The following is a 27,033-nucleotide window of genomic DNA, read 5'->3' on the forward strand; positions in this document are numbered from 1 at the left end:
TCTCCTTTCCTTGCATCAGCTCGCATTTGCCTTTGTTAAGCAGCTGTAGCTTATTCACGACCCAGAGGTTGAGCCCGGGTATAAAATTGCCTGCCTAGCATTTCCTGGCCAAGTCCCATTTCTGTGGCTCATAGAGTCTCCTGATCCAGATGAGCCAACCATACCTGAATTCACAACGCAATCTAAGACCCCATGGCATAACTACTATATGCCAACTCTAAACCAAACCCAATCACACAACCTTCTCTAGTCCTAGAGGATTTCCAAGCCGTGAGAGCTCGTGTCTGATCTGAGGAGACTTCCCTTCCTCCTCCCCATCCGCATCAGTGTTGGGTTTTCAACTGTGTTTAACCTCAGCAGCTTCCAGACTACTTTCTGCACCACATCATGATAGGGCTGTGTGTTTAAGACTAAGACTCTTATTTACACATGGCCAAAACCAGCAACGCCTAGAGCATCCCACAGCTCTGCACTTGAGGTCACTTGTGTCCAGCTGCATTGCTCCCAGTGGAGGACTCTTTAAGTCTAGGAAATGTGGGCACAGGGATCTGGGTAACGTAATAATTGCACCATCTACCGAACGTCACCTGCTATCAAAGCCTCCCTGAAACAAACATATCAACCAAAAAATACATAACCCGCAAACCCTAAGTTGAATGCCTAAGTTGAATGTTTATCTCCAAGGTTGAAAAGAGCCATAGGCTCAATGAATAGGCCTTTGCTATTGATTTCTACAGGGAAAATACACACTCGGGTGGTTGGGAGGATATCCTAAGCTAGATACGGGTAAAATGCTAGATGTGCTTGATATCTGCCTACCCTACTCCACCAGCTTTGTCAGCTGGAATCTCTTATGGGTGCCCTGTGTTACTAACTCCTCCCATTTCTGCTGGCTGGAGAAAATTTTCAGGCAGTGGGCCCTAGACATTCGTTGTAGCAGTTCAGCCCAGGCCTCTGCCGCTCATCGTACATGTCCCGTACGCGGGGAGCGAGTTATTTCCCACACTCACAGCCTACTCTGAAAGGGACGAGGGGGAAAAGCCTTCATTTTTAACATTGTTTAAACATTGCATCTAAGCTCTTTAGCAGCTGGAACGCTTCCTAAACCCCACAGCTCTCACTTCAACTGGGAAACGTGCAGCACCCCAGAGAAGCTGCAGGGGAGCGGTAAACACTGACACTTTATATTTAGAACATGCGTATGCTTCATTTGCTGTTTCACCCAATGATTTTTAAAAAAATAAAGCAAACCAGACTCCACATCAATGGCTACAAGCAAATTCCAACTGAAATATTCCTCCCATTGAGTTTGACAGGGTGACTTGGCCAGGCTGCCGGATCTTTGAACCTCTCTCTCACTGAAATCCTTACGATTAGTTAGGGATTCATATTTTTTATTAATTAAAAAAAGATCTTTCCATTAAAACAAATGTTATATGGCTGTAAAACCATTTAAAAACTCAAAACCCCAAGAGAATCATCCCATTTTCTTTTGGTTGTTGGATTAGTTGCTGATGTGCCTTTTAAGGATTTTTTTTTTTCATAATTGCAAACAAACAGGACTGTCAGAACTACTTTTTCAAATGCAGTCTCTTAAAATTGGCCCTGCAATCTGATGTACTCAAGCTTTGCATCCATGGTTGCATGCAGTCCACTTGAATTTGCACGCTCATGCTGTATTTTTACACACAATCTGAATTGTGTGAAGGTTTGGGCATGGAAAAACTGCATAAGCACAAAATCGCAGGTCCAAGTTTAGAAGCCTGGTACCTTTAAAGAGGTGATTCTCCATTTATTTTTATTTGGTATTCAATTGGCAGACCCCACTTCAGCCATTGATAGGTTTCCTACTGTAGACAAAGCTAGTGTTCGTGATGCATATACACATTGCCCCCAACTTGCAACAATTCACTTGCAAACTGAAGAACATGATTAGTCTGGAGCATTTCTGATAGGGTGGTAATGACTTTGTAGGTAGGGTTAGTTTTACATTTGTAATGTTAGCCAGGTCAAACAATAGACCCTAGTATGAGGTCTATTGGTAGTAGACTCTAGTCACTATTTTCTTACTTTAAAGAAACAGAAATTAAACCTTGATAGGAGTGCTGCAAATAGTCAGTCATATGCTGTGTGGAATATAAGCCAATGTCTGTATCAATGCCCATATAATGAAGCAAAAAGAAAAGGAGTTACTTGTGGCACCTTAGAGACTAAACAATTTATTTGAGCATGAGCTTTCGTGAGCTACAGCTCACTTCATCAGATGCATGATGAAGGGTAGTTGTGAGATGACTGAAATCCATAACTCATTCCTGGTCTACACTTAAAAGTTTTGCCAGTTTCACTTTGGTAGTTAGGGAGTGTGAAAAAACATCACACCCATATCCGACATAGTTGTGCAGGCAAAAGCCCTAGTGATGATGCAGTTAGTGGCAAAAAAGACCTTTTGGTTATATAGCTTATTTTCTTTAGGCAACTAGTATAAACTATCCTGACAAAAGAATTATTTTGCTAATATAAGCCGTGTCTCCATTAAAAGAGTTTGCTGGTATAGTTACACAGGTATAATGACAACTCAAGCAAACCTTTTCTAGTGTAGACAAGGCCTTAAGTCCTGGCTAGACAAGGGAAATTGGCACTGGAAACTAGTTTCACTGGGGCAAGCCACAATGCACCAATGGGAAGTGGTGCTTCCATCCGCATGATTTACTCCAGCAATTTACCAACCACAATAGTACAAGCCCCATTTTGCACCAGTGTAACTCCATCGATCTAAGGCCTAGTCTACACAAGGCCTTAGATTGCAAGATGAACAGATTCGTTTGCTGATGAAAATGTAGTGACAGACAGGATGTGTCGAGGGGACAGGGGACTGTATCACAGTCAATGTAGTCTCCTGACCTGTTGATGTAGAAGAGTTTGTTGTTTCAAGACTGGCTACTAGTTTCCTGTAGGACCTGCTATCTCTAGACTAGAGGTGATTGTGAACTTGATGCTTATGAATGACAAAAAGAAAACAAATTCTCCTAGGATGGAAATGGAATGGATAATTTTACCCAGAGCAGTCACTGTTTGCATGAATCACTAGAAACATAAGGTTTGTAGCAAAAAAACACTAACCCAGCTTTACGGGATTCCATTGTAAAATATCTGAACATTAATGCAATAAATCTTTGCTCTTGGATTTTGGATTATAGGATCTGGTCCAAAGTCCACAGAAGCCAATGGGAGTTTACATGAGCCAGAGGCCAAAGTGTGTGCGTGTGTGTGTACACCCCTAGGGTGCGTGTGCAAATAGACACCCCCAGGGTGGAGCAAGTACTTTTGAAATCCTGCATAAGCAATTTATAATAGGAACGTGGGTGCCACAGTATTGAAAGGAGTGGATGATACATTCTGAGTCAGACTTGAGGCAGTCCTGAGCACGGTACTGCTGGATATATCACCTTTCAGACAAGATGTAAAGGCACAGCCCATCCACTTGTCATTAGCTATCCCATGGCACTTTACATGTAAAATGGTGCATTAACTCCAGTCTCCAGGCTAAATTCCAGCTATGGTAATTACATTCTCCCTTCCTCCGTGCTCTCTGTAGTTTCAATTTGATATGGTATTCTTCATTTTCTAGCCATGTTAAATGACTGCCATGCTTCACCCTAGAGGTGGCTGCACTTCACTGACAGTTGAAGTGATCTCTACATATTGTTTATGTATCATCTTGTTAAAATTTTGTGAGGCTATTTGTGATCCTTCAGCCAGAAGAGAGTTATATGGCATAAATGTAAATTATGATTATTAACATGAAAACAGCTGTTCCTGTTTGATTTGAGCAAAGAAAAACATGCCGCTAATGATGAGTGAGCTTTAAACATGCCTAGGAGACAGCACATGTGTACATTCTCAGTGTGTCTCAGAATAATATCAGGTTTCAGAGTAACAGCCGTGTTAGTCTGTATTCGCAAAAAGAAAAGGAGTACTTGTGGCACCTTAGAGACTAACCAATTTATTTGAGCATGAGCTTTCGTGAGCTACAGCTCATGTAATGATGCATCTGATGCATCTGATGAAGTGAGCTGTAGCTCACGAAAGCTCATGCTCAAATAAATTGGTTAGTCTCTAAGGTGCCACAAGTACTCCTTTTCTTTTTTCAGAATAATATGAAGTTTAGGCTTTAAAGGAAAGTCTTTGGGTCCTTGCCAGGTAGACAGACAGCATGAATGAAACACCTGTTCTGGCTTTGTGGCGGTTTTGAAACCATTTGCTTATAGGGAAGGTACAGTCTAACCTTAAAGTTAACTGAATTCTCTGAAGTAGATAACATGTACTGCTCCTGCTGGATTACAAAAACTTGCAAAACTTTTGGTAAAAACGTCTTCCAAAAGCCAAAACAGGAGTTGATGTCTTTATAATTAAAAAAGTGCCGCCCAGGCATTGCAAACCCACCAGGAATTGCTGGACTAAACGGTCTTATTTTTATTGAAAGGTACATTCAAGAAAGAAATGTATAGACTAAATAAAACCAAGATGTCTTTCAAAATAATCTTATAAAAAGAAAATCTAACCATTAATTTGTGACGATTTCTCCTTATTCTGCTTTCTGCACTGGCACCTTGGGACTTGTGAATTAGGGGGAGTGCATTTCCAGGAACTGACGTGTGGTTCAACTCTGAAACATGTAAAAATGGCACCTTCTTACCTGGCAGGTCTACCTGTGGGTATTAGTATCACAGCTCCTTATGCTTTAGTGACTATATCTCTATTTATCTATCTATTACTCTATTCTTATTAACCCTGCAGACCCACTGCAGCTCTGAGAAAGTGAGGCAGATTCTGTTCAGACTCCTCAAGCCTTCAGCAAAACTCTTGTCAGTTCTGTTTATCTATATCCATACACTAGGTCCATCACCATGATGCCAGAGTAGGGTGGTACTCTGCCCAGAAGTACTGCAAGCTAATACAATAGTTTTTTTCACTGGACTCCCACTGGCTTTTTCTGTGTGAGGCCCGTCCATCCCTCTCTCATATATAAATAAATAAAATATAGGCACCAATTCAGATCGACGACGTCAACACTATTATAATATGAAAATGGACAGAGGTGTTGTTCGTGGCAGGTCGCCTTCCAGAACTTGTCAGCACTACTGCTGAAATAGTTGATAGACACAATTTCTGCTTCTGAGAGTCGGAAGCTTCCTCTTCCCACCATGTTAAAGAGGGAAGGGGAGGGAAAGCGTTGACATTGTTTCTTGACTCTATGCCTAGATAAACTAGCTAGTGGCCATGCCAACTGGGGGAAAATACCAAGAAGCCCAAATGTCCAAATATTAAACCAAGGCTTCACCAGAGTCTCTCAGATTTCTGTAAAGCTAGAGAGCACATCATTATTTTGTTCCTGTCTAAATCTCGTTTATTAACAGTTTATTAAGACTTCAATGGGAGTAAAATGCATTTAAAGGCAGCAGGCTTAAGGAGGAGTAGATGGTGGTATGATTGAAAACCCAATTGTTGTTGTATATAGATTCAGAGACTGGATTTGAGCAAGACCACCAGAGGAGGGATTTTGCAGCACTTGACTACCTTTCTAGAAGTGGCATAGGTTCTAAACTGGAAGGCCCATCCTGCTTCAAGACCTCCTATCTAAGATAACGCCTGACCCCATGCTTCAGCTAATAGTTTCATTAAGCCAAGAGGTGGTGTCATCCTAGTCAGAAACCTAGTAAAATTCAAAGAGAGATTAGATGTTTATATGAATAATGACCATATCCAGAGTTGTTATATCAAATGTTAAAAATGGAGTTTTGGAAGGGATATAAAACCTCAGGTTTCAAGGTTTAAACCTCTCTCTGTTATGGATTAGGATGAGACCTTCATGGGGGCAGATTATCCCATATCTGCCCTGTTTGGGGTTTCTTGCACCGTCCTCTGAAGCGTCTGGTACTGCCCACTCTCAGCAATGGGACAGTGGTGGACTCAATGGACCATGGGTCTGACCCAGTCTGGCAGTTCTTAAGTGTGGCTCACTGGGTAGGGTATCAAAGTGGGAGTCAGGAGACTCTGTCTCTATTCTTGGTCCTGCCACTGAATCTCTGTGTAGCTTGAGGCAAGTCATTTCACCTCCCTCTGCCTCAGCTTCATTGTTTGTAAAGTGGAGATTGTGATATTTACCCATCGTTATAAAGTACGCTGAAATCCTCAGATGAAATCTGCTGCGTATTGTAATAAATATAATGTGCATGTGGTGAAGAGGAATTCAGATCATAGAATATCAGGGTTGGAAGGGACCTCAGGAGGTTATCTAGTCCAACCCCCTGCTCAAAGCAGGACCAATCCCCAATTTTTGCCCCAGATCCCTAAATGGCCCCCTACAAGGATTGAATTCACAACCCTGGGTTTAGCAGGCCAATGCTCAAACCACTGAGCTATCATGCTTGTATCACACTTGGAGATGCTCAAATGAAAGGCATTATATAAGTGTGAAGTATACTGTCTTCATAGGCTGGGCAGCTGGGAATAATGTTCTGTACTAGTGCCTAATCCTACACATTGCTGAACTAGAACTGACGGACCATATAAGAGGCGGTCACCAGTTGCTAGGATTGGGCCCTTAGTGCAGAATTTTCAAAATCAGTATCTAATCTGGGTGCCTTTATTCTTCACCATCAAGATAAAGAGTGACCCAAAATTAGTTACTGCTCATGAAAATGTTTGGTCTTAGTGTATAGCATTTTCTTTTTTCTTGATGAAGAATAAGTAAAAAGCATTGGTTTACTTCTGTTTAATCTCAAAGTAAAATGATCAACACTGTTATAAATCCTCTGCCTCTTGTTACTACTTATACTTTCTGCAAATGGAAACTTTTCTTTAGCATAGTCTATTCCCATTGCTCATCTGTAAGCATTAGATATCCTATTTTTTGTCCTTAAATGTGCACTGCACGTCCTTACACAAAGCAGTTCCACAGTTAAATTGAAACTGTTCAAATTCAAGCATCACAGTTATCGTTGTACCCTATCCCGCTGCTCATGGAAACCTTGCAGCTAATACTACCATTACTAAATGTGTTAACTCTGATTTCACTCTTAATAAATAGTTCCTATTCTTAATTGCATTTTGGAGGGATGATTAATTATGTGACAGGAGGCTACCACTAGAGGGATTAAAATGATTGGATTTGCTATTGCTGTTTTGCCTCTAATTCCCCTGCGGGAGAAAGAGGTTATTTGCTAATCCATGCCCTGCTTTCACTATTAACTTTTTTATGTTCACAGATAATTAATTGTTTGAGTCCCATAACGAATGGGGCATTTAATATTGTTTAAGGAAGCTCGTTTTAATTTTCCTGTCCATTGCAGTATTGGATTTCTCTACATAGGCTATGTTAATTAACTATTACTAAAAAAACAAAACAAAACATTTCAAACACTGCTATTAAACCTTACCAATGGGAAATGATCCTTTTTAGTGTTCATTTTAAGAAACAAACACTGCTTCTTACTCAGCTGAGTTAGAGTTAAATGGAGCTACTCCTGTAAGTAAGGTGAGCAGAATTTGGCCCGAAATGGGGGAAGCAGGGGAAAAAGGTTTCTGAATGCAACTACTACTTAGGGGATTTTCAAATCTTAATAAAGCTCCCTAAAGAGGAGGGGGTTAAAAGAAACTTGAAAGCATTACAGGAAGTCCCTGCTAATTGAATGGGCTTGGCTGCTGTGGTCTAATAATGCTTCCTTGCCATGTAGAACTAGGCAGACTAAAGCACCCTTAGCCACTGTACCTTCACAAGTCATGATGTCATGCTAATATAATCTCATGATATGCAGTGCCAGCAGAGGAACAGCTGGCAGTGTAACAGTTTCCGGCTTGTGGTGGCGTGCCAGTTTGGATCTGCATGGTGAGTTTTCTAGTGACCTACCAGCTCTTCCAAGTGGCACACTAGTTAATCCAAGTGGAATGTCAGGGCTTCTAATGTCACACCAGTTGTAGCAAGGTGTATTGCAGGGTCCTTGGGGTCATGCTGGCTTCCTCCAAGCACCATTTTCCGGTAGTTCCAATGGCATGCCATTGTTCCCATCCTGCTATGACTGGTGCTGCAATATAAATATTATTGTATTGTGCATTATTGTGTCAGACCTTTTACAAAAATTAGATCAAGTAAAAGTACAAAAGGCAAGGTGCACAAATGCACAACTGCAGTAGCTAAATAGTCAAATTAAGCACATAGTTGTGTGGGCATTTAAAAAATGTAAGCCTAAAGCATGAATTTAGATTAAAAAACAAACAAACAAATAAAAAAAAACCCTGTCCAGAGGAATATCTCCTGATAGGCTACTCCACAAAGGAGGGGAAGGGGATAATGCGTGATAACTGGAAACTGCAAATGAAAGAGGAGAAACTTCATAACAGTCTGTTAGTAGAGTGCAAGGGCTTAAGAAACAGAACCACTATAGCACAGTTAAGATCTTCTATTGCTTATGGCAAAATCAGTTAGGGTGAGCAGACAGCAAATGTGAAAAATCAGGACGGGGTGGAGCCTATATAAGAAAAAGATCCCAAAATCGGGACATCTGATCAAGTCTAGAGCAATGCAGCGGGCCCAGCATTCTAGACTTACCCTCATTTTATGTTTCATGCTGGTATTAAATTTACTGTTATCGTTACAACCCTGCAAATGAGTCTGCCTGTGAGTACGTGACATCAATAGTACTACTTTGTACTTAAAGATAAATACATGCATAAGTGTTTGCAGGATCCAGGTCTTAGCGCCCCTGGGTCCTGCAAACATCATCAGTTAAATATGCTTAAATTAAAGAGACACCACCATGTAGTTTAGGCATAACTTTTATTTTATAAAAATATAAAATCTCCTGTTAGTATTTTTTGCTTGCATTTAAATTCCTGCCCCGCAGTGCTGGAGAGGCAAATACAACAGCATTTTGCTAAATCAATGCAGGAGAACCGGGAAATGAAATGACTCGAATAAGGTGACCATTCTGTTTTCAGTGTTTAAACTGAGTGAAATGGCAAAAAAGAAACGAACAAACAGGATGACTGGTGACAAGAAAAGTAGATTTTGCTTTTCCCCCCTCAGTGTTGTCAACCTAAGGCAATTAAACTTTTTAATCTGATTTTTAGTTACTAACTTTTTATTGAAGATTTTAAAATTGCGCTAATCCACGATGTTGTATAACAAGTATCAAAAGAGGATGACAATACAAAAGGGGGCAGCTGAGCGCAGCAGGGCAGGAGTTCCAGGAAGCAGACATATGGGGTCGGTAAAGGTTATATCAATCATTAAAAAAAAAAAATTAGTACACCCCATTGGGCCCCTTCTCCTTCCAATAGTTCAGCTGCTGACCTAATAGGGGCAGGTGATTTTTATCATGGCATTTAAATAGATTTGTCAGAAAATAGCTGTAAAAGGAAATGTGATCCTGTACTAACTTTTCCACATGCTATACTATATATTCTGCTTACTTTATTTGTCACTCCATGCATCTGATGAAGTGCGTTTTAGCCCAGGAAAGCTTAAAGCTCCAATAAACGTGTTAGTCTCTGAGACAAAAGAAAAGGAGTACTTGTGGCACCTTAGAGATGAAGTGAAGCGAGCTGCAGCTCAGGAAAGCTTATGCTGGAATACATTTGTTAGTCTCTAAGGTGCCACAAATCCTCCTGTTCTTTTTAGGGACACAGACCAACAGGGCTGCTCCTCTGAAATTAGTCTCTAAGGTGCCACAAGGACTCCTCCTTGTTTTTGCTGATACAGACTAACAGGGCTACCGCTCTGAAACCTGTACTAACTTTATTTCTTGAGCGGGAGGACTGCTCTGCAGACATCTTTTTAACCTGGACGTTGAGTGGCTCCGGGGACTCTCTGCAAAGAGAATTCTTCCTCTGGCAAGCGCGCGGGGGACCCGCTCCGGCGTAGGAAGGGGTTAAGCCAGCCGCGGCAGGGCTGCCCAGACAATCCGCAGAACCGCATGAATACCCCCGCGGCCACTCCCCTCCCCTCGTCCCGGGGGGCGGCCGCCGCCGCCGCTGCCGCCGAAGGAGTTTGCAAAGCCGCGGCGGGCGCGTTGGCGGGGCAGCAGCCGGCCCCGGGGAGGGGCAGGGAGGGCAGAGATTGATGTCTCCTCACTTGACTAGGCAGCCCTGCCTCTGCCTGGCTCAGCGGCGGCAAACACCCAGCCTCGGCGGCGGCGTGCAGCCCGCTCCCCCGGCATCCCTCCCGGCAGCGATGAGCCCCGGCGGGCAGCGGCGCTAGGCTCGTCCCCGCCAACTTCCTCTCTCTCCCCCCACCCCCCTTCTCCGTCCCTCTCAGCATCGGTGAAAATGGCGAGGAGGGAGATGGATGCGGACAGGCTCCCGGGGACGCTGGTGTCTCTGCGGCTCCTGCTGCTGCTGCTGGCGGCGGCGCTGCCCGCCGGCGCGGCTCGCCCGCGGGTCCCCCTGCCCGGGGACGTGAACGGCCACAGCCTGCACCCGCCCTACTTCAACCTGGCCGAGAGCACCCGGATCTCCGCCTCCGCCACCTGCGGGGAAGAGCGCGGCGCGGCCGGCGGCCGCAGGAGCCCCCGCGCCGTGGAGGATCTCTACTGCAAGCTGGTCGGCGGGCCGGTGGCAGGAGGGGACCCCAACCAGACCATCCAGGTAGGGGGCAGCCCGGCTCGGGGCTCGGCGGCGCCGCTTGTCCCGGGGGCACCTGCCCCGAGCCCCCTGGCGCATCCCCCGGGCCGCTCCCGGTAGCCCGGCTCCTGCCGCTCCTCCCTTGAGCCGAGGCGCTCGCCGGCCGGTGAATGGGGCCAGCCGCGCACAAAGCGAGCTGGGAAATGCCTGCTCAGGGCCGTGCCTGCTTCGCCCCAGGCGCCCTCGCCTCTGCCCTTCTCGCCACCCAGCGAAGGGGGGACGGGGACGGGGACATGTGGGTTTAGGAAACTTCTTCTTGTTGTTTTTGAGCCGCTGCATTGAATGGCCCGGGTCGCCTCCCAGCGGGATGGTTTGAAGCAGCCCCCTAGGCAGTTTTCGTCCTGTGCTTTAGCAGAGCGGAGCTGCACTAAATTCCCCTAGGAATACGCCTGGCCCTGGTGGGATTGTGTGATGCGTTTATTCTTCAGAATAGCTTTACTTCCCCCCCGTGTAAATCAAGATCTTGTTTTTCTTCCATCAGCGTGTGTTTGCAAAGGTAGATTTCAGCTCTACTGGCTGTGTGGAATTAGCTCAGAGGTTCCTTTTAGACAAGAAGGGTGCGAGCGAGGGAAATCCTGCAACACATTAGCTGGCCCATTTTAGGCCACCAGCTACCAGGAGAGCAATTCAGTGTTTCAGAAAACAGCAGGGCGACAATCTTTTCATTAGTACTTTCCCAGGTGTGGACCCTTGTGCTTGCACCCTGCAAATAGCAGTTGCACTTTTGCAGAGTGTTCATTTTCTTTAGCTCCACTAAAGGGTTGATTGTGGAAGATCATTTTTGAAGGGATGGTGAGGGGTGATTTGCTCCCCCCTCACTTTTCTTAAAAGCTTGTCACTTGGCTAGTTTTTTGGAGGCATCTTCTCTGAATTCTCCAAACGTGGTTTCTCTTGCAAAGGCTGCAGGGGAAAGGGAACACGTGTTCCTTTTCGAGGGTTGCTAGAAATGCTCCAGGGTTGCCAGAAAATTGCACAAACTAAACACAGCCTGTTAGGTTCCTATGGCATTATTTTTAAAGGTGTTGGTTTCTGTGCTGATGAAATCCAGGGCAAGTGGAGACTGCTGAATTGGTCTGAAAGAAAAGATCAGACATCGGTGATCATGCTAATATTTAATAATATGGGTGTGTAAGCCAGATACTGCTTGTGTTGAGATTTTTTTTTGAGGGGGGGTATTGGTAATATTCACCTGACATCAGCTTGTAAAAACAGTTTACCTGTATCCCATGTGTCCCAGTGTAACCTGACAATAGGAACCTGTAGCCAGGAATCCCCTTGGAATGCAGACTGCAAAAATGCTAGGTTTCAGAGGAACAGCCGTGTTAGTCTGTATTCGCAAAAAGAAAAGGAGGACTTGTGGCACCTTAGAGACTAACCAATTTATTTGAGCATGAGCTTTCGTGAGCTACAGCTCACTTCATCAGATGTATACCGTGGAAACTGCAGCAGACTTTATATACACACAGAGAATATGAAACAATACCTCCTCCCACCCCACTGTCCTGCTGGTAATAGCTTATCTAAAGTGATCAACAGGTGGGCCATTTCCAGCACAAATCCAGGTTTTCTCACCCTCCACCCCCCCCCACAAATTCACTCTGTAATACTCAAATGCTGTAATACTCAAACAGGCTGCTACACAGGGATGACTAACAGCTATGGACATCTTGGAAGGCAGGGAGACCAATTGCAAGAGGATTTGTAAAATGGGAGCTTTAGTTCCATGAATCCCAGATCCGCTGTAATCCCATGAGAACAGCCAAAGTAGTGGGAAGCAAACAGAAGAATCTGAAACCCTCATGAGAAAAAAGCAATGACAAATCTAAGCAACACTATGTGCTGTTGGCCAGTAGCTTCTCCTGGGTAATTTAAGAGAGATGGTGCTATGTCACCTGGAGCAATAGGACCCTACTCAGCCTGTTAATAAGCAGAGGGAGAGTTTGGAAAACTGCTAGTGTGACATTGCTGTCCTCAAACAGGTCGGATAGGTTTTTTTAAAAGCAGTTATTCCATTTGGGCCACGTTCTCCTAAGTCTCCAATGCTTTAGCTGCTTGGAATTTTCTGGCTACTAAAGGGCAGAGTTCGATGTCAATATCCCACTCTGTCTTCCTTCCATTTTATTGCTTTACAGTTGTTAGCAGACTTGTGCGTCAGACCTGTATACTGCAACAGTCTAAAATAAAACACGACTGGGCAAATATTGCCTTATTCTGTCGTTGATGGATGTGGGAAAGGATTCCATGAATCCTGAACATAGCAGTTGTTGGAACTTCAGGGCTGCGCTTTTATTGTCAATGTAATGCTCAGGGAGGAAGATAACTGAGAAGTGTGTGCTGCTCTGTGTTCAGTTGCCACCAACATCTAAATACCTGATCAGTAAATCCAGTATAATGAGACTTATAAAAAATAAAGGTTAGCAACATGGAGGCTTATTACACACATTAAGGGCTATGCATTTGACATGAAGTCAGTGGCCATTCTTGATGCTTCTGTGTGACTAGCCTGATTTATAACAGACTGCATTAAATAGTAGCTAAAATAAAGCATTTGTGACTCATGCCCTTGCAAATACAGCCTTGCCCTAGCACTGTAGTTTCCTTACATCTTACCAGTTATTTCCAGTTAAACAAACATGGTTTCTTAGACTTTGAGATGCTATAGTGACCCCCTCCCGCTCCTTCGAGCAGCTTTGATAAGGGAGTGCTTTGATCTGAGCTCTGCTTCCTAGGCTAAGATTCTTTGGTCAATCTGAAAGATTTAGAACAATCCTTTGTGGTGGCTCCTTTCCATGACTACAGGCAGCACCTGAAAGGAAGGGAAAAAAAGAGGTATTAGTGCAAAGGTCAGAGTTCCCAATTCATCCCTGTTAAGGATTTCAACACCACCCAGTGACTAAAGCAGTGAGGAGGGAGGTGGGGGTGGTTTGGGATGGGGGGGAAGTGTTCAATTTAAGCAGATTGAAGTGACCGTAATGAACTACAAATGTATGTCACTAGAAGAAAAGGAGTACTTGTGGCACCTTAGAGACTAACAAATTTATTAGAGCATGAGCTTTCGTGAGCTACAGCTCACTTCACTGGATGCATCCAATGAAGTGAGCTATAGCTCACGAAAGCTTATGCTCTAATAAATGTGTTAGTCTCTAAGGTGCCACAAGTCCTCCTTTTCTTTTTGCGAACACAGACTAACACGGCTGCTACTCTGAAACCTGTCCATGCTCCATGTTTCACCAGTTACTCGCCTGACCCCTTCACCTGCTCTCTTGTACACTGTTCCACACAAAGTGCAGCCACTGTCAGGAGGGTTTTTGGGTGGGAGCTCTGCAAGATTCAGTTTTGATGGCTACTCAAGAAGTTTCAATGGGGCATGGTCGTTAAGAGGACAGACATTCGCTGGATTGGCTGCCTAACAAATATTGTAGCTTGTCAATCTAATGGGTTCAATCAATTCTGCCACCACTAACTGTTTTAGTTAATTAACACTGTAATAGAATTTTTGGGAAAGGGAAATCAACTTTTTTTGCCTCAGCGAATTCCTAAAAAACCCTGTTCTGTTTAATAATACTAGCTTTGAAACTCGCAGAGTTTGTGGCATAGTTTTAAACACCAGGCTCCAGACTTGTTTGGAATATGATGAAGTCAGAGTTCATTCTAGCCTCACAGATGGCTGCCACCATTTTTAACTGTGGTCGCTTTTGTGATCTGCAGGAGTTACACAGGTCAGAACTGAGTGGAAAGAACTGCATGGAGAAGTTTGTACAGTGCTTGCTACTATTCCAGTAGCTCTACCCACTGCTAGCGATCTCACTTTAATGAGCCGTGAATTTGCCCACTGGACTAAAGATGGGACAGAAGATGAACCACATTAGGTTTTTATCAGTAAAAAGCGACTTTCTGATTAAACTTCAGATGAAGACATGGCTGTCTGGGTTCCAAGACAGTGCACCGCAAACATGTAATAAAATGCAGTGAGGGAAATGTTCTACCCTCACGCTTGCATTCTGAGTCTTGCTCCTAAGTAATTAGCTGCAGTGTTCCAAAAGCTTGCTCCCTAGAGAGCAATTTGGGGTGTAGAGATGTTGGTCTTCCCTGGGTAATTCGATTGCCCACTACTAGTTGCAATTTACGTGTATTTTGGGAATCACATTCATTCTCAAAACAAAAGTAATACTTGATCAAATCCCACCAACTTCACGTCTATTTAGGAGCCTGTATCTGTAGCCCCACTCACCCCCGTTTTGCCTTAACTTGACATACCTCTTCAATTAGGCCATGTCTATACGTACAGCGGCACATCTGCATCTGGTACAGCTGTGCTGCTACAGCACATGTGGTGAAGTCACTGTATGCCGACTGGAGGGAGGTCTCCCATGGGCATAAAAAAACCCACCTCCGTGACTGGTGTAAGCAAAGCTACGTCGGCAGGAGGAGCTCTCCTGCCAACATAGCTCTGTGCACATGACCGCTTCTGTCTGCGTAAGTTATGTCGGTAAGGGGGTGGAATACTCACGCTCCTGAGCGACACAAAGTTTTTGCCGACATAAACTGTAGCGTAGCTATAGGCCCCCTTCATGCAGACCCTTGCGCGTGTGTGTAAGGTTATTCGCCTAAGTGTTTGCAGGATCAGCGCTTGAGATTATAAACTCACGGGGTAGGATTTATGGGGCTGATTCTCTGCTCACGCTGGTGTAAGTGTGAGGTGAACCAGGCTCCTTACATGTCTGAACCTGGGAGTCTGATTCTCCATTTTACATCTGTGCATCTCCATTGAATTAAGTGGAGTTTACTCCTGATTTATACTGCTGTCCAGTGGAAGCAGACTTGGCCCCTTTGTCTTGTTATCTGCTAAAAGAAAAGGAGTACTAGTGGCACCTTAGAGACTAACCAATTTATTTGAGCATAAGCTTTCGTGAACTACAGCTCACTTCATCGGATGCATTCAGTGGAAAATACAGTGAGGAGATTTATATACATACAGAACATGAAAAAATGGGTGTTATCTGAATGCATCCGATGAAGTGAGCTGTAGCTCACGAAAGCTTATGCTCACATAAATTGGTTAGTCTCTAAGGTGCCACTAGTCCTCCTTTTCTTTTTGTAAAATGGAAGGACTACTACTGTACTGTATTATTTCTACCTATGTCTCTTCCATGTTTCCTTTTATTAAGACACCAACATTTTAATGACTTAATTGGAATTGAAAACAAACCCTGTAATTTTGGGCAACAGGTTAGAGCTGCCTGCAAAACCAGACACCTGTTGCAACAACAGCCAAGCATGTGCCAATTTGGTGTGTGCAGTTACCAGATTTGTATGCACAGTTAATTGTGCAGCTGACTCATTTGAAAATGTCACCCAGGGCTTCCCTAGCCCCCCCAGTTTCTTATCCAAAGCCCTGGGATCTTGTCCCTCAGGGTTTCTGATAAATTAGGTGAGGATCACTGAGAATGGCAAAGCCAGATAAGCCAGGACAAAGCCAGTTGCCTTAAGGCTGCCAAGCTCAGCAGGGCTTCAGGGCTTGTTTCTGTGCTCTGAGGAGATTTGAGATTTCCCGTGTACTTCATTGGGAGCAGGAGCAGGCCAGTGATTCTTTGAAGGCTCCTCTTCCATTCAGTCGCTATCCTTATCACTCCCCTTTGTTCTGATAGCAGCATTATTATGTTCCTTAAACCCTCTTGCAACTTCTGTCTTTCTTCCTCCATTTCAATAGTTCTTTCACCTTGTTGCTTATCTTGATAGGCATCTTCCTCCCTTTCGCTCTTGAGCTGAGAAAACTGCAGTCTGTTGTAGTTTCCACAAGTCACAGGGTTACACTTCTCAGACCTGCATTTTTCTTTTTAAAACAAAATCTTCAGATTCGGAGGTCCGAGCTCAGCTCTTTTTTATCTGAATCTCCAATGTAAGTGTGTAATCTGCCCTAAAATATGTTTGACTCCCTGAGTAGCTAGAAATGATCAATTTTGCTTGTGAGTCAGGTCATCTCTCTAGACAAATGAGCTATAAACTTTTGGGAATGAGCTATAAACTTTTGGGTAATATCAGGGGCCCAATTACACCATTTAATAGCAAGCTCAAGTAAGCCACTGAGATGTTTGCCTTTAATAGTGGCACTTGGCACCAGTAACAGAGAGAGGAACATCTGTAGCATCAATAAAGTACAGTAGCCTTTGTTAATTTTCAGTCCTATGGAAACTTCAGGTGGTGTCTGCATGTCATTCACACATGTCATTGTGTGAAACACTTGAAACAAAATTCAAGAACATCAGAGTTTGAGGATTTTGCATTTTGTTCCAAGTTTCTTTAACATCCCACTTTTGTGACAAGCTTCTGAATTTTGGGCTTGGCACTAGAAATCTAATTCTCCACACAGCCTGTTGCACAGGTTTCTTCTAGCAGGTCTGTTCTTTAATAGGTCAGTTTTGTTACCTGTTAGATGTTCACTGGGTGAACGAGTGTTCTTTGCTTGTCTGTGCCCTTGTTAGAAGTTTGTTTAAAAGGTCCTTGTTCTGACTCCCTGTGTTACAGCAAGGTCTCGGTGCACAGCAAACAGTGTTACACTGAGCAGCTCTGGCTGTCTCCATTCCTTGGCTTTGTACTTCACTGTCTGGTATTTTCATATCTCTAGCCGAGTTAATTAAAAGGTGGACTTGTTTGGAACAAGTTGTGTTGCACAATTGCCTGCAAATAACATACCACATGTCTGCAGGGAAGAATGCTGGGAATTTTCTGTTTCCTTTTTGGCTTGGAGTCTCATCCAGTCCTTTGAGTTTGTGGATATGACAATGGCTATTCTGTGGGATGACTGTTTTACTGCAGCCCTGGAGGGGAGAGGGTTTGAAGTGCGAGGAAGCTGGAGGTTGTTCCTGGAGATCTGTACCACACCTGAACATAACCATTCTATGAACAACATACCCCCATATCTCAATGTCTGTACTTTGACCCATTAACCTTTTACCCCCAATCGGGGATATTGCAGATTATGTATTCCTTATGCCGCCTGATCCTAAACCAAACTTCGCACCCCTTGATAATCTGTACCTTATTCCCTGATAACCAGAAACTTCTCTGCTTAAAAGCTATACCATTTTCTTTTTATTTTAACATCATCTTATTAAAACTACAAGGAGCCAGGACAGATGAGGCTGACGCACTATGCCCAGAGATAACCATCCCTTTTAAAGGGGAACTGTCAGATAAGTGAACTCCTTTGTGGGCTGTTCATAGCAGGGTGATTCAAGTGACAGGACAGAGGGACTAAGCTAATAACTCACCAATTCCCTGGACTATTTTCAGGCCCCCTCAACATGGCCCAAATCCCTCCTTTTGGTGTAACCCGCCTTGCTGTTCTACAGAATAGAAGTGTCTTAAGCAGCTGGGCCCCTGCCCACCCCATGAGTTGCAGGGTTCTCCCCCTCCCTGGCTGCATGCCCAGGGGTCTGTTGGTACCATAGCAACCCACGCTGCACCAAGGAGACCATGAGTGACTCACAGCTAGAGGCCCTGTTGCTGCTGAAGAGATCACAAAGCTGGCTGGTCTGGCCAGGTATTGGATGTTGTTGGCTATTACTTTCAAGCAGGGCCATAGCTGAAAGGGTTTTACTTGTAAATTTCCTCTTCTGCCCCTGTTTTGTTTTGGGGTTTGATTTTCTGGTCCCTATTAGGATTATACATGTACAGAAGGGGAAGGGAACACATTTGCTTATTGGAAAAAACCCTCAGGTTTGGACCCCAAGCAATCCCCTCCTCCAGTGCTGTAGAATTTCCTGTTGTAAATGTGCTTCAGATACCCTCAGTTTGGGGATGGTCCCAATGCAGCAGCACAACTGTGTTGCCCGCAATAATGGCACTTGTGACATCCTGTCCGGCGAGATCCCCATTAAAAATGCTTGATGTGGGTTTAAAGAGAACACGTGTGGAGAGAATATGCATCTTTAAAGGGATACAGGTCGTCTTTAGGGAGAGGGTGGTGGTGCGGTTGCTAAACCACTTAGGTGCTGCATCCACTTCTTGATTGTTCTTTGCCTCTCCTTTTACGTGGCAAGCATATCCTCCCTCCCTGGTGTCTGGGCTTTTTATGAACCAAAAAAGTCTGCTGCTTGGAATGTGCCAGCCACTCTGGGATCGTGTGAATCTCTCCTGTTTGTGTCTTCCGGCAGGGGCAGTACTGTGACATTTGCACATCGATGAACAGCAACAAGGCTCACCCCATAACCAACGCCATTGACGGAACAGAGCGCTGGTGGCAGAGTCCGCCCCTCTCTCGCGGGCTGGAGTTCAACCAGGTCAACGTGACCTTGGACCTCGGACAGGTAACGGAAAAGTGGTGGTTTAGGTTGCAAGCTGCTCTGGTCGGGGACCTGTCCTCTTGGGTGTCTTTAAAGAGCTTCAGTTATCCCCATGGTAGAGGTGAGACTGAAAGCTGCTGTGATAGCTGGCCAGGGAATTCTCCACTAAGATCCCAGGGTGCAGATATGATCTTCTAGTTCTATCCAGCTCTCAAACAAAACCTAAATGCAATTTGTGCTGCGTAGCGTTACCCACCACACCATCTCCCTAAGCATTGGCTGCGGCAGTCACATGAGTCACGAAAACCTGTGGCACTGACTAAATAATAGTAGTGCCCACTTTGAAACTGTTCCCCTGAAGAGTCTTTGGCTAACTTGGCTACCATGTTGTATGTAAACTTCACCCCGGAATTCCTTGTTGCCTTATCCAAAACATGAGCCATGGCTGGCCCAGAGTTGCTGAGATGTGTGCTGCAAAACATTAACTAGTGCATTTAAACCGTGGAGTTTTAAAACATGAAATCAACTTTAAAGGTCTTGTGACAAAACTGCCAATAGATCCTTGGTCTTTAATACTGTCCAGTGAAAAGAATTAGCAGTGTAGAAATGCTAGCTACCAGCCCTCATGGCCGCTCATGTCTGTAGCACTGGTTCATTTGGAGAAAAATTCTTCTGGAAATGTCGGGTTATTTTATCAAACTTTCCTCAGTGGAGGGGAGGGGACCCCCCAGGAATAGACTGTTTCTAAAAACAACACTCGGCCATGTTGTAAACAAGAAACCACAAACTCAGCTTAGTGATCCTGGGTTTTCTGCAGGCCGCCTCTTTTGTGTATAGACAGCACCTTGGCTGCGTGGCCAGTGTCTGCTGCATCCAGAGAACCCGTCAGTCTGCAGACGCTTCCAAATAGGAGAGTGTGCAGGGGGCACTAGGGAAGACTCCTGCTTCCAGATGCCTCGTTCCTTGGTGTGCTGTATAGATAGTCTTTTACCTCAGGGTGCTAGTGATGCAGTAGAAGGGCTTTGCTTGTCTCAGGTCTCCCTTCTGAAAGGGACTGTTCGAGGGTCTCATAGGGGCCTGTTGCTTAGGCAGAAGGGAAGCATTTTTTAAGCAATCGCCTCATTTTGAAACCCACCCTGTTCAATATTTAAATATCCCCAGTACATTAGGCAAGCAACAGGGTAATAGCACACTCTTCTGAAGGGTCTGACATGAAGCTACTTCCAGGCTTTTCATTTCAAGAGAGCGCCTGCAGTCTGCTGGGAGATCTCCTGGCTAATAGCCCTGGCTTCCCAGTTGCTTGAATAGAACAGGGGAAGGAGGCAGTCTGTGCTGTAAGCAGTTTACTCTTCAGAATTCAGTGAGCCGGGCATTCGCTCCAGAGCTTGTTTGTGATGAAGTAGCACTTCTAACTGCTGCAGCGCCCCAGTGGGCTGGCTGGGTGCAGACTTTCATCGCCAGCATTGGGATTTCTCTGGCCCTGCTAGTGGAAAAATGTGGTTTCCAAGCAGGTTGAGGGTGGGCTTGAGCAATGGGCCTTCTGCTAACAAAAGGTGGAGAGAGTGTTTGAAGCCTGTGTGACGGGTGAGCTGCACAATGTAAGCCTCTCACCTTATTTGTAGGCACATTGCTTTTTTGCTTGTGCAGATATGGGGCTTGGTGAATGAGGCCTTTGCATGGTTCCACTATTGTGTGGCTTTGATAGCATGGCCATTATGACGGCAATGGAGGAGTTATGTTGAGTGGGCAGAATTTCAGGTGTATGGACGGACTGTCACGTTATTTGTAGTCTGCTTGGTTTGGAGTTAAATAAACTCGGGGGAGGGGCTGAGCATGCCCTAAAGATGTGTGCCTGAAGGGGGTTCTCTGCACTGAGATCTTTCCTCCTACATGGCTGTAGGGATCTAGGTCAGTCTGTACCTCCGGATTTTTAGTAACACTCAAATATGTTAATTTCTGCTCATCCATTTGAGCTAAGTCTCCAGGATCCCCTATAAACATGTCCCTGCCAGGTAACAGTGCTAGATTAGCTTTTCTGCGTGCTGTGGACAAAGATTTTTTTTTTTTCCGGAGACCCTTGATAACTAAGCTGTGCAATCCACGTTGTCCCCCCAAACATCCCCATAATGCCTTGATCAGAATCTCTAAAACAGATTTATAATCTGGCTCTTGGGAGGGTGAGAATCCTCACCCATGCTGGCCAAGGAGGTTGTAGTATCTGGTAGCTGGTATCCACTGGGTCCCTCTGAAACGCTTCAAATGCAGGGGTTTTGTGAGGTGAGGAGAATACGAGAGCTTTGTCTCCTGACCCTGAGGATGTGGGTGGAACTTTGCTTGCTCCAACTGCTGTCTTCACCTGTGGGAGGGAGGGAAAGGAGAGAGGGTTCCAAAGCCCATCGAGGGAAAGGAGAGAGGGTTCCAAAGCCCATCAAGTCAAGGCAGACATTCTTCTCCCACCTTCATTCTCCAAGCAGCACCTTTGGCCCTAGGCAGGGATGCAGTCTGCAGAGCACACTGCTGGCAAGCTACTGAAGCTTTGATGGCTCAAATCTGCATCTGCCTCCTTCAGTTCCTTTCTAGACTGTAACACTGGGAGTGCGGGAGCGAAGATCCAGGGGGAAAGTTGGGACATTGGTGGGAAAAAATTCTGCCATGGTGAAATTTTTGGTCTTTGGGTTTTCTCTTTCTCACCCTGCACTCCCATGTTTCCTTGTTCTTTTCCCACTCCCTCATTCTTTTGCTAGTGGGTGGGATTTCATCATTGTACCTGCTAGGTCATGAGCAAAATCCAATGTGACCACTGATAGTGACTGTTACTCCTCCTTGCCTTGTTCAAAGTTTGCATTCACTGGTTCTCCACAAATACCCAATGTAGGCCACTGCAAGAGCACATAGTCTGTTCTCAAACTAGCAGCCCATTTCTGACAGTTTCCTCATAACAGTAATTCTGTATTGGATGGACAAATGGACATTCCTTTCATGTATACTCTGGATTGGCCCCCGGTTCTTGTCCCCCATTTGTTGGGGGTAGGTGATGGCAAGTGTTGGTGAAGGGTTACAGAATCCCACATAATTTCTTTCTGTTGACCTGGGGCTGTGGCTGAGGGAGAGGAAGGTAAAGAAAGGCCTGTCTGGGGTCCTGTTGTACCTGCAGGGCATGTGCCAGAAGAGCCTAATGTAATTGGCAGAGAAGTGTTGGAAATTCCTTGAATGCCTGTGGGACTGTGCAGGTAACCGCCTGAAAGGCAGGCTGAGCAATTTTACAGGCTGGAAAATAAGGCCTTTTATGCCTCCCAATGCCCTGCAGGGAGCCCTTTGTCCAGTTTAAATTTAATTGAGTGGATTGGCCAACGTCTGCCTCAGAAAATGTCTTACTCATTTTAGATGGTAACCAGCACTGTTTCCTTTTGAGCTGTGATGTTGGGGTACAGGGTGGATGTGTTTAGACGCATCGAAGGTTCTGGGATCACCGACACTTGATTTGCTGCAGAGATACTGGAGTGTCATAGGGTGGTTAGGGTCAGGAAAGGGGTTCTTTGCAACACTGCCCTTTTGTCATAGCTCTTCTTTGCTGCCAATGTCTCTTCTGAGGCTTGGCCTTCACTTAAACCTTAGGTCGACATAGCTACCTCAGTCAGGGCTGTGGAGGGTGGGGGGGAAACGCACACCTGGTTGACACAGCTATGCCGACCGCCCAGTGTAGATACAGCTGTGTTGATGGAAGAGGGCTTCCCTCAACAGAGCTACTGTCATTCAGGGAGGGAGCTGTTCCTACGCTGATGGGAAATACCCCATTCCTTGCTGTAGATGGTGTCTTCACTGTGGGGGTATGCCAGCATAGCTGCATTGTCGTAGCTATGCTGGTATAGCCTCTGCGTAGACCTACCCTGAGTCATGCCTGCTTAATTACTAACCAGAACCAAGTTTCTCCAGCACTTAACAGCACTATGGGGATAGGGGAGGTGGTGGTGATTAATTTGTTTGTCAGCCTGTTGATCTCTGCTTTCAGTGGCTGTGTCCAGAGAACTTGCTCTTTCTTCACTGAGATGGTGAAATTGGAAGGGAAGAGGGAGAATATTCTTTGCAGCCAACGAACAACGGTTTATAAAATGCAGATTGGCCACCCAGCTGGAATTATTATATTAAAGGCCCACATCATGTTGTCTTAGAGCCAGCAGGTAGGGTAGATCAGAGAGGTCTCCTCCTAGAATGGGCAAAAGGTAATCAGATGCATAATCTGCTTGGGAGAAATTGTTCCAGCCCCTTTGTATCTGCTCCCTCATTGTCTGTGATATTAGAGCTCTGATTTCAGAACTGCCATGGGATGTTGATGCTGATAAAGCAGGGAAGGGGGAGGAGAAAAGCTATCTAGAATTCCGACACTTGGCTGAGATCTGGCAGCTAGAAACAAAACAAGTTGCTCTATTTACAACTGGAAAAAAGAGAGCTGACCGGCACTGGAAGCTGCTGGTGGAGAATAAATAGAGAACAGACTTTTTGTTGTTTTTTGTTTGCTGCTGTTGATCATAAACTCACTCTTAAAGCTTTCAAATGTTTTGACACTGGGGTACGTAGTCTGGTGACTCCTTGGGAGTGTCATGTTACAAAATGTAATGCTACAGAACCATGCCAGAACAAGGATTGGCTTTCCTGCGTGGATGGGGCTGGCGTGCATTCGCACTAAGTTTACAGCATCATTGCACAGCTTGGTCCCATCCACAGGTTGGACCAAGCCACGTAATCGCGATTCTGATGCTGAGGCTCCATGTTATGGTGCAGATGTGGGTGTTAGTGACGCTCCCCTATACTGTGTGGAAGACCATGATTCTCTTAAGTGAAAGGAAACTGAGCCTTGCTAGTAAAACTGCTTTGTCTGTGAGGGCATCTTGGCTGTAGAGTCAGCCTAGGTGCAAGGTGCCTGGGTGAGCAGGCACACTGCCAAGCCCGTCCTGAGTTACTGTGTGCTGCACTCGTCCGTGTGTGTCACCAGGGAGGCCCGTCTCCTGGGTGGTTGCGCTGCAGTAAGCTGACCCACTCTGATTCTTGACTTGTCTGTCCTCCTGGGCACACGGGGGAGGACTTTTGGGAAAGCACTGGAGAATTGTCAGCACTCGAGTGGTTTAGCCTGGATCCTCACTGCAAAGTGGGTGGGTCACCAGCCTGGGTGAAAGCAGAACCTGGGCTCCAACCCCTTTTCCCCCAGCTATGCCAGCTAGCCCATGTTCACAGCACTCCAGTGAAGTTTTTGCATGTGGACAGGAGCGGCACTGGGGTAGAAGCGTGGGCTAACTCTTCAGTGAAAGCTTCCGGAATGGGAGGGAGTCCAGGCCAGTATTCACCCGAGTGATGGTTGGAAAGGCAGCTTGCTGTAAGTGTACTGCAGTTGCCAATGGAAGTTAGTGGGTGCAGGGACACATTGGCTTTACCCAGAGAAATAATAGGGAACTGCTCCAAGGCACGTGCAGATTGATCTTCTTACTCAATGCACTGGGGAAGTGAAGGCTCGGTATGAGCGCTGAGCAGGTCATCTGGGGAAGGGGAAATAGTCCAGCAGAAAAAGCTTTGGAGCCTTTGCCAGAACCAGCAGGTTACAAGAACAGAGCACAGGGAGGAGTGACTGTGAATGTACATGGTGTTTGCCTGCCATAGTTCTGCTGATTGCTACTTGCAGCAGGTGGAGGGAGGGACAGGGCGCGATAGAAGGTGTTGTAGTTGAGCAGACTCCTGGAGCGAGAGCCGTAATAAATCAGGTGGCTTTTTCAAGCAGTATGAATGGCTGGCTCCCAGCCAGAGCCTGACATGTTCCTGACATGAAGGTGAATCAGGCTAAGCCTCTCCAGAGTGTGTTCTGTATTGTCAGTGTTTCATGGTACGTTGCGTGGGGAAGAATGCTTGCAGCCATGAAATGGAAGTACCTTCATGCCGGTGCTTGCCTAAGGTTAATTACTACAGCACTGGTGGAGATGGAGTGCCTAGCATCCCTGCTTCCACAGAGCTGTTGCCAATCCTGGCTGATGCTGAAGTTGCCTTGACTCCCCCACCTCCCCCCGCCCCCCCAACAGACAGTAGGTAAAACTTCAAATTGAAATTTTGCAGTGTGTCTTGACTCACACCCTCTCAGGGATTTATTTCCTTCTCTGAAGCCCACATTTCTTCCTGTCTGGCAGCCTCCACTTGGGGAAAAAAATCCCAGGCCTGGAAGAGAAGGGTCTGACAGTGCCTCATACCTTCCGGCCACTATCTTATAGATTCCAAGGCCAAAAGTGACCATTATGATTAAGGCTACAATTTAATCACAGGTATTTTTAGTAAAAGTCATGAACAGGTCATGGGCAAGAAACAAAAAATCCCGGCCTGTGACCTATCCATGACTTACACCATAAATACCCATGATTGAATCTTGGGGGAAGCCCTGGCGGGGGGGAGAGTCCATGGCACCAGCTCCTTTCCTCTCCACTTCCCCGCCCCCCCCCCCCCCCCAGGCTTCCAGCCGCTGCCCCCGGCATCACCTACTGGGAGCTGCCAAGCTGTGACAGCTCCTGCTGCCCCCGGCACCACTGCTCAGGCTGTCCCCAGGGCCAGCTGCATCCGCTGCTGCTGGGTGGTCCCTGGGACCGCTGCCAGGAGCCGTCGAGCTGCGGCTGCTCCCACCACCCCGGGACAGCTGCTCAGGCGGTCCCCGGGGCCACCAGAGCAGCAGCTGGTGTGGCTGGCTGCAGAGCCGCTCCAGCAGTGGCCCAGTGTGGCTGTCTCCAGGGCCCCCTGAACAGTGGGCTCTGGGGCCAGCTGTTTGGGCAGCCCTGGGTTCAGCCACACTGGCTGCTGCAGAAGTCACCGAGGTCGCAGGAAGTCATGGGATCCGTGACCTCAGAGACAAATACAGAGCCCTAATTATGATCCTCTAGTCTGACCTTGTGGATACCATAGGCCATAGAACAGGGTTTCCCATACTTTTGCCGGCATGACCCAAATTTAATGAAATCTTTCCTGCCAGGACTCCAGAGAGCATGGAGGACGCAATTTAGAAGAGCAAAGTGGTGTACTCCACACAGCATGTGTGAGGAGTGGAGGATGCTTTTGTAGAGCAAAATGATGTCCTCCAGGTATCGTGACCTTGTATGTACAGTGCATGCGAGGTTACCCTGTGTGGCTCAAAATGGTGCCCTCGGCACAGCAGGGATCACTGCAACCCCATCTCCTGATAGCGTAACCCCGTTTGGGAACCACGGTCATAAAACTTCCCCAAAATAATTCCTAGAACACATCTTTTAGACAGGCATTCAATCTCAATATAAAAATTGTCAGGCTTGGAGAATGCACCATGACCCTTGGTAAATTGTCCAGTGGTTAATTACCCTTGCTGTTAAAAAAATTTACACCTTATTTCCAGTTTGACTTTGTCTATCTTCAACTTCCAGCCATTGCGTCACATTATACCTTTCTGAGCTAGACTGAAGGGCCTATTATCAAATATTTGTTCCCCACCTAGGTACTTACAGGCTGTAATCAATCACCCCTTAGTCTGGTGTGTTGTGGGACACTGCTCTAGAAGAAGAATGCTGCCTTCTCCATCTTTGACCTTCTGTACTGACAGTCCTATCCATTTGCCTTGGTCTCTTTAGAGGTGACAGTGTGCTTCATCCTTCAGAGAGCTCCAGGTAGTAACTTCTACCAGATGCACACACTCCAAATCCAGTTCAGTTTATTCAAAAGCTGCACACTGTAATAATTTACAGAAGATGGAGGAAAAGGATAGATGAACGCTAGGACTAGTTTGAAGGTGCTTTTGTTACGGATACTAAAAAAAAAAGTGCATAAGCTACAGAACATGTGGACATAGGTGCTAGGGATGTAAATATCAATAAAGTTAACCGGTTAAACGATTATTTCGTTTAACTGGTTAACCGTTAACTGAGGTAGCTGGGGTGCCTGGCACAGTGGGGGGCTGGGGGCCCATCTTGTAGGGTCCAGTGTGCACGGCCGGGGTCTAGCGTGACGGGGGCCAGCTCGCAGGTGTCTGGTGCCGGGGCTTGGTGGGACGCGTCGGGCGGGGCTGTGGGCATGTCAG

General features: G+C 45.8%; 1 protein-coding gene across 3 annotated transcripts in view; it reads left to right on the forward strand.

Moving 5' to 3' along the window:
• Window positions 1–9,920: 9,920 nt before the first annotated feature.
• LAMA5 (laminin subunit alpha 5) overlaps window positions 9,921–27,033 on the forward strand; it is a 163,581-nt gene continuing 146,468 nt past the window's right edge. For all 3 annotated transcript variants that reach the window (XM_075118705.1, XM_075118706.1, XM_075118707.1), the window contains exons 1-2: window positions 9,921–10,644; window positions 18,837–18,989. In XM_075118705.1, coding sequence (XP_074974806.1) covers window positions 10,327–10,644; window positions 18,837–18,989 — 471 coding nt within the window. In that variant the 5' untranslated portion in view covers window positions 9,921–10,326. The remainder of the gene's footprint in view (window positions 10,645–18,836; window positions 18,990–27,033) is intronic.

The sequence above is a fragment of the Caretta caretta genome, chromosome 13 (genome assembly GCF_965140235.1).
Source record: "Caretta caretta isolate rCarCar2 chromosome 13, rCarCar1.hap1, whole genome shotgun sequence".
NCBI classification, from domain to species: Eukaryota; Metazoa; Chordata; order Testudines; family Cheloniidae; genus Caretta; species Caretta caretta.